We start from the raw sequence: 9466 nt of genomic DNA, 5'->3' as shown, positions 1-9466 counted from the left end.
TACGGTTTCGTGCGAGTGAGGATTTGGGCTATAGCTACGCTTTGGGCGCAATGATTGGCTGACACGGAAAGAGAGCGGGCAGGCCCACGCACGTCTAAGAAGGCGTTGGGGGGGGGGGGGGGGCTGAGAGAAATGCTTCTCAACTTCGGATCTCGAGCCGTCTAAACAACATGCACCCGGCGAGGGATTTGGTCGCTCTTTCTCAAATCTCCGTCGGTGCTCAGATTTCACGACTGAACTGCCCGACGGCGGCAGCGTATAGTACGAGGTCACACGTGCCACTATAGGAAGTATATCTATCCTTGAAAATTGATACGGCAGCGGGGATGATTGCGTGGGCTGCCTTATCTGGGTGGCTTGCTGTTTTTAGTGCGCGCATTTTTACTCACACGATAGACTGTTACGGATGCGTGTCTGCGGTTGGATGAGAATGCGTTTTTTTTTTCTCTCGCGTGGAATCGGTGGCCTGCGGTAAGCGGTGAGTTAGTGAGTGAGAGAGTGAGTGAGTGAATGAGTCCTCCGCTTAGGTGGTAATCGGAAAATAGGAGCGTGCGTGCGATTATATTGCGGCAATGCATCTCTCTTTTGCTGTCTAATGCATTGATCGAATTTCCGAGCCTCGTAGTCGCGTTTTGTGCGACTTGTCTTCCTTTGCCGTGGTTGCGGCCTAGTAGAGGCGAGACGCAAAAAAAAAAAAAAAAAACACGAAAAACGCCAGGTCCGCGCAGAAGGGGCAACACAGTCACAGTGAAAGCTAGAAGAGCGGCCTTTTCAAAACACTCATTGGGCAACTATACTGCAAGCACACTTACTTGATACCCACCATGGCATCAATAATCAACTTTCGGGTAGCAGGCCGGTCATTCGCTATGGTATTTTTCATCATTTTTTCTGAGAAGCGTGGTATCCGCTAAAAACTTGCGAGGAATTTGGTGCCAACTGTTCATGCAGTGACTGACGACGATGAGGAATTATGGCTGAAGTGGGTATGCGCCACAGTTAGTAGGGTAATAAAAACAAGCTTTTGTAATGGGTTGGAGCGTTGGACGACCCACGCGTTACGCTTTTCGCACTATGCGACGACTGGTTGTTCTTTCGCTGTTTTAAAACGCATTGTAAGTCGTATTAACGCGATTGCTTTCCCGACAATAAGCCTGCCTTAGACAAGTTTGCCAACAAGTCACAAGCAACTCCTACTCCATAGGGAATTCGTTTTTTGCCTTGTGATAGTTCTGTGCGAAATTGGGATGTTATATTTTTACTTGGTCTTCATTCGATTTGGCGTAGTATGCTATCGTACAGACACTGGTGATGTAAGAGTTCTACCCGTTAACGAGTGTTTCGTGGAAGCTGTTATAAAAGTGCGAGACGTGCATAAGACAACCGACTGTGTTGAAGATGTAATATCTTTGTTTGATGCGTTATCACACATGAAACACGTGCGATGGTGTTTGTAACATTAGCTTGACCTGTAGTCAAGAAGTCAATAAAGAAAAAAACTAGTGTAGCTCGGTGTTAGAATACTGGGCTAGCACCCAGCGGACCCGGGTTCGAACCCCCTATGTCTTTGGTACTAGGTTTGCCAACAGTGTTCCCAAAAACGGCATAACTCTGTGGTAGAATATTTGGCTGGCACTCGGCAGACCCGGGTTTCGAGCCCCACTGTGTCTTTGGTGCTAATTTTTTTTTCTAATTTCGCTCCATCTGGTTACGGACACTGACGGCGATAGCGGTGGACAACCCTGTTATGAGATCCCAACCCTAGTTGGGATCTCATAACAGCTTTTGCCGGAAAACTCTGAAAGGTCGCCTATGCATTCGCCTCAGGTGACTCGGAGGCAAAAGCCACCTTTTCTTCAGTCGATGTACCCAGCCAGCGCCGGTCTTAGCCGTCACGCCAAAAGTGGAACAATCTTTCAAGGCGGCTGGCGTCACATAGTTCTCGAATCCTTGATTTACGAGTCCATGGCTTCCGTAGTTTGCACGAATTGTGATGTCTCTAGCTTTAGAGAACGTACGCGAGCAGCAGATGTGGGTTGTATAGTTTTTTTGCAACGTCTATCATAGTTTTATCAAAGAAAACGTTCCACAATTTGTCATAATCCGGCTGCGAGCGAAGTGCCGGCGCGAGCTCTGAATGCGCCAGGTAATGCACGTCAGTTCTACCGATTTGCATGAGGTCCAGTAGGCTCACGTCGCATCTGTACACTACTCCTTTTGGTAGCGTTGTAAACGGAGGCACTCTGCAAACCTTCCTCCTTGGTGCACTGCAGCAGGTCGAGTGTTCTTTACTCTGCCAAGTTATGAATCACGTTGGGGCTCAAGTTATACGCACTTTTTATTCGCGCAAACACGCGAGCGTGACACCTTGTGACGCTTGCCATTGTGCCAAGCGTTCCACGTTTGATCGACGTGTTTTTGAAAGCGCATTAGTTGCGAATACATCATGATGGGCTTGCCAGGAGCGTCGACTACTGTGGTGGAATACCAGGTTTTGGACCCAGGACAACTCAACGTGGAACAGTTCAGCCACGAATGCACACACAAGAACATATATTTACAGAGAAAACTGATTTGTTGATTTGATATGTGGGATTTAGCGTCCCAAAACTACCACATGATTACGAGAGACGCCGTAGTGGAACGATTTTGAAGTTTCGACCACCTGGAATTCCCTTTAACGTGCACCCCAATCTGAGAACACGGGCCCACAACAGTGCCGCCTAAATCGAAAATGCAGCAGCCGCAGCCGGAGTTTTATCCCGTGACCTGCGGGTCAGCAGCCGTGGCGGGGCAGAGAAGACTGATATAATAACGAGTAACACGAGAGGTAATCTGATAAACGCTGTCTTAGCTGAGCTAACTGTCTTTCGAATCAGAAGTGTCTCGCCGTGTTTGAAGCAGCTGAGGGACGTCGATGCCCTACGCTTGGAGACGATTCACCGCCTGGCTGGTTGACGTGGCACGGACATCTGCTGCTGCAGCAGCTCGGTAGCTCGGCCACCAAGTACGTCTCGGCCGCGCGCGCGTCGTGCCAGCGGCTCGATACAGCGTCAACAACGGCCCACAGCACACTACAGACAGACAGACAGACAGACAGACAGACAGACAGACAGACAGACAGACAGACAGACAGACAGACAGACAGACAGACAGACAGACAGACAGACAGACAGACAGACAGACAGACAGACAGATAGATAGATAGATAGATAGATAGATAGATAGATAGATAGATAGATAGATAGATAGATAGATAGATAGATAGATAGATAGACAGACAGACAGACAGACAGACAGATATATAGACAGATATATAGACAGATAGATAGATAGATAGATAGATAGATAGATAGATAAACAGATAGATAGATAGATGGATAGATAGATGGATAGATAGATAGATAGATAGATAGATAGATAGATAGATAGATAGATAGATAGATAGATAGACAGACAGACAGACAGACAGACAGACAGACAGACAGACAGGCAGACAGACAGACAGACAGACAGACAGATAGATAGATAGATAGATAGATAAATATATATATGTATGTATAGATAGATAGATAGATAGATAGATAGATAGATAGATAGATAGATAGATAGATAGATAGATAGATAGATAGAAACGATCAAGTGTCTGCAGTACGCAAACAAATGCTTCGAATTTGAAACCTCGTTGCGTAAAATCAGCGGCATAAAAAATGCGTGGCTTCCACCAGTGCTTGACAGTTTACAATGGGCCATAGTGTTCATATTGGGTGTTGTTCAATATTCCTGGGAAATCAAGGGCTTTGTAGTGCGATAGCGCTATTTTATCAAAATGTCCCCTTTGGTCTCTGTTGCATATGACCGGGATTCCTTTACGGCAACGAGCTCTTTGTCAGACGTGATTTTTTTAACCTATTTCCCATTCAGTTACGGCAGGACATTGTCTCTGCTGCCGACAGAGAGCGCCACGTACAGATTTCTTTAAATCTTAGTAATCGGTTTTTGATAATGATCTGCTTGATAATCTGTCTTGCGGATCTCTATGATAATCTATGCTGCACAACTAAGCCAAACAATAGCATACCTCCGCGAGTGCGGTTAAAGCTCAGAAATGGGGGCCTAAATTGAGATCGTTTCGGGAGAAAACATGCACAGTGGCAAATTGGGCATCTGTTCATAATTCCTTTGTCAAAAACGGACGCTGCAAAGCAACTTCGTCTCCTGGCACGTAGTCTGTGTCTGTTGGAGGGGAACACCGCAAGCATAAGGCATACGAGACTCTACCAAATAAACCCTCGATTGGAACTTCTTCCTTCATCCGGACTTCGTCGACGTGAAGCTTCGCTTTTTGGTCGCCTTTGGTTGGGGGTTGCCTTCACGAAGGCATTTACAACCCTCATTAGATTGACCGACAATGCGGAATGCGACGTCTGCGGCACCGAAGAAAACATCGACCATCTGCTATGCAGTTGCCCTAGATTTGCCTCTGAAAGACAGAAGCTTCCTGACGCATTGCGACAATTGGACGATCGGCCACTCTCTGTGCAGATGCTACTGGAACACCGTCATCGCCTTTCGTCGGCTCAAAAGGCAGTCAAAGCCGTCTTGCGCTTTTTGGAGACTACAGGCCTATGCGAACACCTTTAACTTTTGTGCAGTGCCACCGTTGCGTATGCGTCAGCCCATTGGCTGACAATCCTTTTTTTTGTCGCTTTTTCTTCTCTTTCCTATCTATCGCTTATCTTTATACTCCCCCTTCGCATTCCCTCGGCGTAGAGTAGCGAACCGGGCATGTATCAGGTTAACCTCCCTGCCTTCTCTCTTGTTGTTCTGGTCCACCTCCTGTTTACAATTACCAGTTCAATTCATGCATCACATGCAATTGTTCGTTTCTGGCTACGTTACTCAACACTACGCATACAAGAATTCAGAGTTGTATGGGGATTAATACAACCTGTTAAATCGCGTTTTTTTTATTCATCATATTGAAATAAACTTAATGGTGAATTAGGGGTATTTGCTGTTGCATATCCTCTAGGTGCGGAGGGGGCTAAACCCACGCCGTGAAACTGTGAAACTATTTCGACTGGTTGCCCGGAAGTTGCAGCACTGTAGACCAGGAACATTACATCATATGATGCGCCGTACATCTTGCAAAAACGGGTAAGGATAGCGCGAACAGCGCTGCTGGTGCTATCACTCCCCGAGTGACTGACCCTCGTCTAAAGGCCTGTCTTCTACCCCAGGCTCCGCACCCTCTTCCAAGATGTCTTAGAACACAAGCGTCGACAACGACGCCGAAGCTCCGCGCCCCACCCACGGCTAGGTGTAAAAGAGGCGCATAAGTGGTGCTGCCTGCAGACAAATACATATCCACACTTGCGTTTAAACCGTGCCATGTTCTGGCTCGCGGCACCCTTTAGACGGCCAGCTTTCGCTCACATTACGTGGGAATGTGAACTGAGGTCCCCCAAAATTAACACTCCTCAGATTTTGATTCAGGCATGGTCATGGTCGTTTTGTTGTCGCAGCGCTTCCGGGTTGTTCTCGTTTGATTACCCGGATTAAATGCTTAGCTTGAAGCTCAAAATTACCTAATGGTTGCTGACAACGGGAGCTTAAAGCATTTCATGACTGATAGACTACTGTCAGACGTACATCGACATCGACTTTGTCACGAATGGAAGAACTGCAGTGTGCAGTCTTTGTCAGCAGTATTCCGCTCTTACATCGCGTGTATGCAAACCACTTCTCGCAGAGAAGTTGGTGACTTGACTTTTGCAGAAACGCCCATTCAGAAATAGTTTTCCGTTTCGACATCCTTCCAAGTATATAACATGGGCTTCATTGTGGCGATATCTCTGAGGTAGTGTGGTTTAGCCAGTTTTGGAAACCACAGTTCTATCTTTAACGGTGCATAAGAGGACGGGGAACTAACGCCACTAGTATAGCAGGCGATTTGTTTTGTGTTAATTTAAGAAGTGCTCCACTAGGTAAAACAGAATTTTCAACATACTAGTTGACTAACATATTGCGCTCTTTTTATATAGCGTTTTTTTTTCGATATATGCTCTTGAGTTGTCGTAGCGAAGTTACAAACAAATGCTCCCTCTTTAGGATTTAACGATGGCTTTTTCAGGGTTGTTTGCTTGTTGATAGCTAGGCCAAGCAGAAATCAAACTTGTTTCATCGGATTGGCTACTTTGATGAGGGACCTTTTGTAGTCTTGAAATTTACTTGTGGTTTTGTACTTGGTCGCCGTGTTCTGCCCTATATAGCGTGTTCCATAGCGTGTTCCACCCTCCATAGCTAGGCCTAGTAGAAATCAAACTTGTTTCATCGGCTTGGCTACTTTGATCAGGGAACTTTTGTAGTCTCGAAATTTACTCGGGGTTAGTGCTTGGTCGCTGTGTTCCACCCTTCATAGCGTGTCGAGCAGTTACCACTCGCACACCATGACAGCCCTATACGGTCCCACCAGAACACACCTGATGGCCCACCAGAGCGCAAGAGCGATTAACAAAGCACATCAGCATACGACAGACAAACTTCGTTGGGTTTTTCGATGAACCATGCAATTATAAACACATATAGACGGCCGTAACATAACACTTTGCCTTTCGTTTATTGACTTTTTTTTTACATTTTAGATTGCAGATGAAGAACGATATCGTGACGTCTTGGCGAAATTTAAAACTTGACAGTTCGCTGCGAAACTCCTCGCTTGTTGACGACAAAAGCGAGCATAAGCGATCGCTTTCTTCAAGTCTCACTCTCTTTTCTTTCGTAATCTTCAAGTGAGTTCGTGGGAGACGTGCTCAGTGCGATGACGTGATGAGTGAGCGCAGCCGCCGACGACGGTTAGTGGGCCGGCGCGTGGCAGTCGGGACTGGGCACCACGTAGCTCTTGGCGAACTCCAGGGTGTTGTTGTACTGGTGACCGTCGGGCCCGGAGAGCTCGTGGTTCTTGTCCAGGTTGTAGTCGCCGCACAGGCCGCACAGTTTTCCGCGGTAGAACGGAGCCACCTGACAGAAACGAACGCGCGTGAATATAGCACGCGCTGACGTGTATATGTCTATCGTGATTCATGAATTCTAGGAAGTGATCTTTCCACATTTTTTTTCTTCGGATTTACATTACGTTTACTATACTTACAACTTCCCTGGCATTTTTCCTGGCAGCGTTATCTCCTAGTGCTATTTAATATTGCGGGACACTTTTTCATGAAGGACACCTGCTTAACGGGCCTATCATACCGAAGCACTCGCATCGTTTCAATCTTTTTTCCGTGCGCGAGGCCCCGATTTCGAAACTACGCTTCCAATGACACCAAAGCTTGAGTGCACAGGATATTCGGTGCTCGCCCACAGTGGGGTGGTAGTTTCTGATGGCCTTAGGTGGCCGTTTTGAAGGGACGCAAAATTGGTCGTGATTTACAACACCATCGTTTTTTATACGATAAGTTGGAACATTTAATATTTGGTTCTGGGATAACGAGACACAAAGCTACAAATTACAACAAAAACTCACAAACAAACAAAATGTCCCTTTAATTTACCTTTCGATAATCTAAGTCGAAGACAGAAAATGAACTAATCCACTGCAGAGGTTTTCCAACTGTTGCTATTTGTGCCCCTAGAGCTACCCGCTTTTGCATCAGTTCTGCTCACTGCGCATTCGCCTAATGTCCCAGTTCTTTATATAAAGTGGTGCATTCGCTCACTACAAAAGGCAGCCAGCGCACTGACCTCGACGAAGAGTAGGTTTCCGGTGAAATATACGTGGAGTCCGTACGACTCGGAGTCCAGCGTGAACACCTTGCCGCCCGCGGTCTTGACCCTGAAGAGCTCGGCGTCGTGCGAGGTGTGGCTGTACGAGTGCTCGGGCGTGATGTCCACTTTGTTGCCGTCCACTCGCAGCACCAAGCCGGAATCCTCGCCCAGTGGCAAGATCTCAATCATCGTCGTGTCGATGAACATCTTCAGGGCCTGCGTTCGATTGCCCAGAGAAGGCAGAAGCGATTCGATTAACGACATCCGCAATGAGACAGACTTATAAGTAGCTGCAGAGATAACCAGTCTGTGGAAGGTAACGTTAATGCTTGTTCATTATAAGGACGACAAACCACTATAGGTTGGTGTATAAAAATAGTTCCACAGTTCTCCATAGCAAATCGCTGATTGCACATTCTGCTCTGCTTGGCTGATATTCTGCTGAGATCTGGCTATATCACTTCTCTTCGCCAGCCTTTCGTCAGGCGGATATCTAGAAGGTAACATAAGAGTTCAGTGTCTTCGCAAGGGTGATGCAGTCAATGCAACAGTAAGGAACTCGACTGGCACGCGAAAATAAAGCTCGCAGTTCACTCCTTAACAAGCACGAACAATGCAGCTTGCGAGGCGACTTTTCAGTGGTCTATAGTGTGAACGCAAACTTTGTAGTGATAGCACAACACGTACACTCTATTTACGATCACCGCGACAAAGGACAGGAGGAGAGACGCTTTTATACCGCGCGTTCAGGGTCTTTGCGACATATCGCGGGTAAAGAAAAACAATCCTCAGCGACGCTCTCGGAACTAGGATGTCTAAACTCACATTTCAGCACCACTGCACAGGCTTAGCTTTGTTTTGTTTGTCCACGGTCGCCAACATCACGCAAGCCTTTATCTTTCTGCGATCCGTTCAAACTTGAGTGACAAGTGTGCTATTGTTACCTGGGAAGCTGAACATCATCATCATCATCATCATCATCATCATCATCATCATCATCATCATCATCAGCCTGACTACGTCCACTGCAGGACGAAGGCCTCTCCCATGTTCCGCCAGTTAACCCGGTCATGTGCTTGCTGATAAGGTTACTTATTTAACAGTGCATGAGATATTTTCGCCGTAATCCGCATAATATTGCTTACAACTTTGTGCGACAACTGAATAGTGTGCGTGTTTGGGCCGGCTATCTCGAATCCTCACCTTGGTCAGCGAAGGGTTGTTCGTGGCACGAGCCAAGACGAGGAACCTCTTGGAAGGCGAGCAATCGCGGGCGACCACCTTGAAGCAGTCGGTATCGGGCAGCTCGATCAGAGTGCCGTCGAAAGTGCGCACGCCATGGGCCTGTAGGTCACAGAACCCTGGAAGAGAAAGAAAGTTTGATGGTGTTGATACCGGTGAGGGTGTGTGTGAGTGAGAATTTATTAGAAGGCAGAGAGGTCGGCCTGAGCTAGTTCGCTCTAGCCTGCTACTCTACACAGGGGATAAGGGAAAGGGGAAGGAAAGAGGGATGAAAGGTGATGACGGGGACAAGAAGGGGTGGTGCGTATGTACAGTATACCACTTAGCATAGTACCCTACAGTCTAGTTTCTAGCCCAGTGCTTTTTATAAAGTCTAGAACAGCCTTTGTAGTAGTTTTTGACACTGGTTGGTCGTTCATTGCTGACAATATGTGGCTTTCACTTAATGGTGTTC

General features: G+C 46.9%; 1 protein-coding gene across 1 annotated transcript in view; it reads right to left on the bottom strand.

Moving 5' to 3' along the window:
* Window positions 1-6598: 6598 nt before the first annotated feature.
* Window positions 6599-9466, bottom strand: part of LOC119180738 (vitellogenin-6) — a 32043-nt gene continuing 29175 nt past the window's right edge. The window contains exons 23-25 of the mRNA XM_037431872.2: window positions 8974-9131; window positions 7747-7986; window positions 6599-7023 (exon numbers count right to left, since the gene is read on the bottom strand). Coding sequence (XP_037287769.2) covers window positions 6859-7023; window positions 7747-7986; window positions 8974-9131 — 563 coding nt within the window. The 3' untranslated portion in view covers window positions 6599-6858. The remainder of the gene's footprint in view (window positions 7024-7746; window positions 7987-8973; window positions 9132-9466) is intronic.

The sequence above is a fragment of the Rhipicephalus microplus genome, chromosome 10 (assembly GCF_043290135.1).
Source record: "Rhipicephalus microplus isolate Deutch F79 chromosome 10, USDA_Rmic, whole genome shotgun sequence".
Classification (NCBI taxonomy): Eukaryota; Metazoa; Arthropoda; class Arachnida; order Ixodida; family Ixodidae; genus Rhipicephalus; species Rhipicephalus microplus.
The sequence above is the reverse complement of the archived record's forward strand: the minus strand, read 5'-3'. Positions and strand labels throughout refer to the sequence as shown.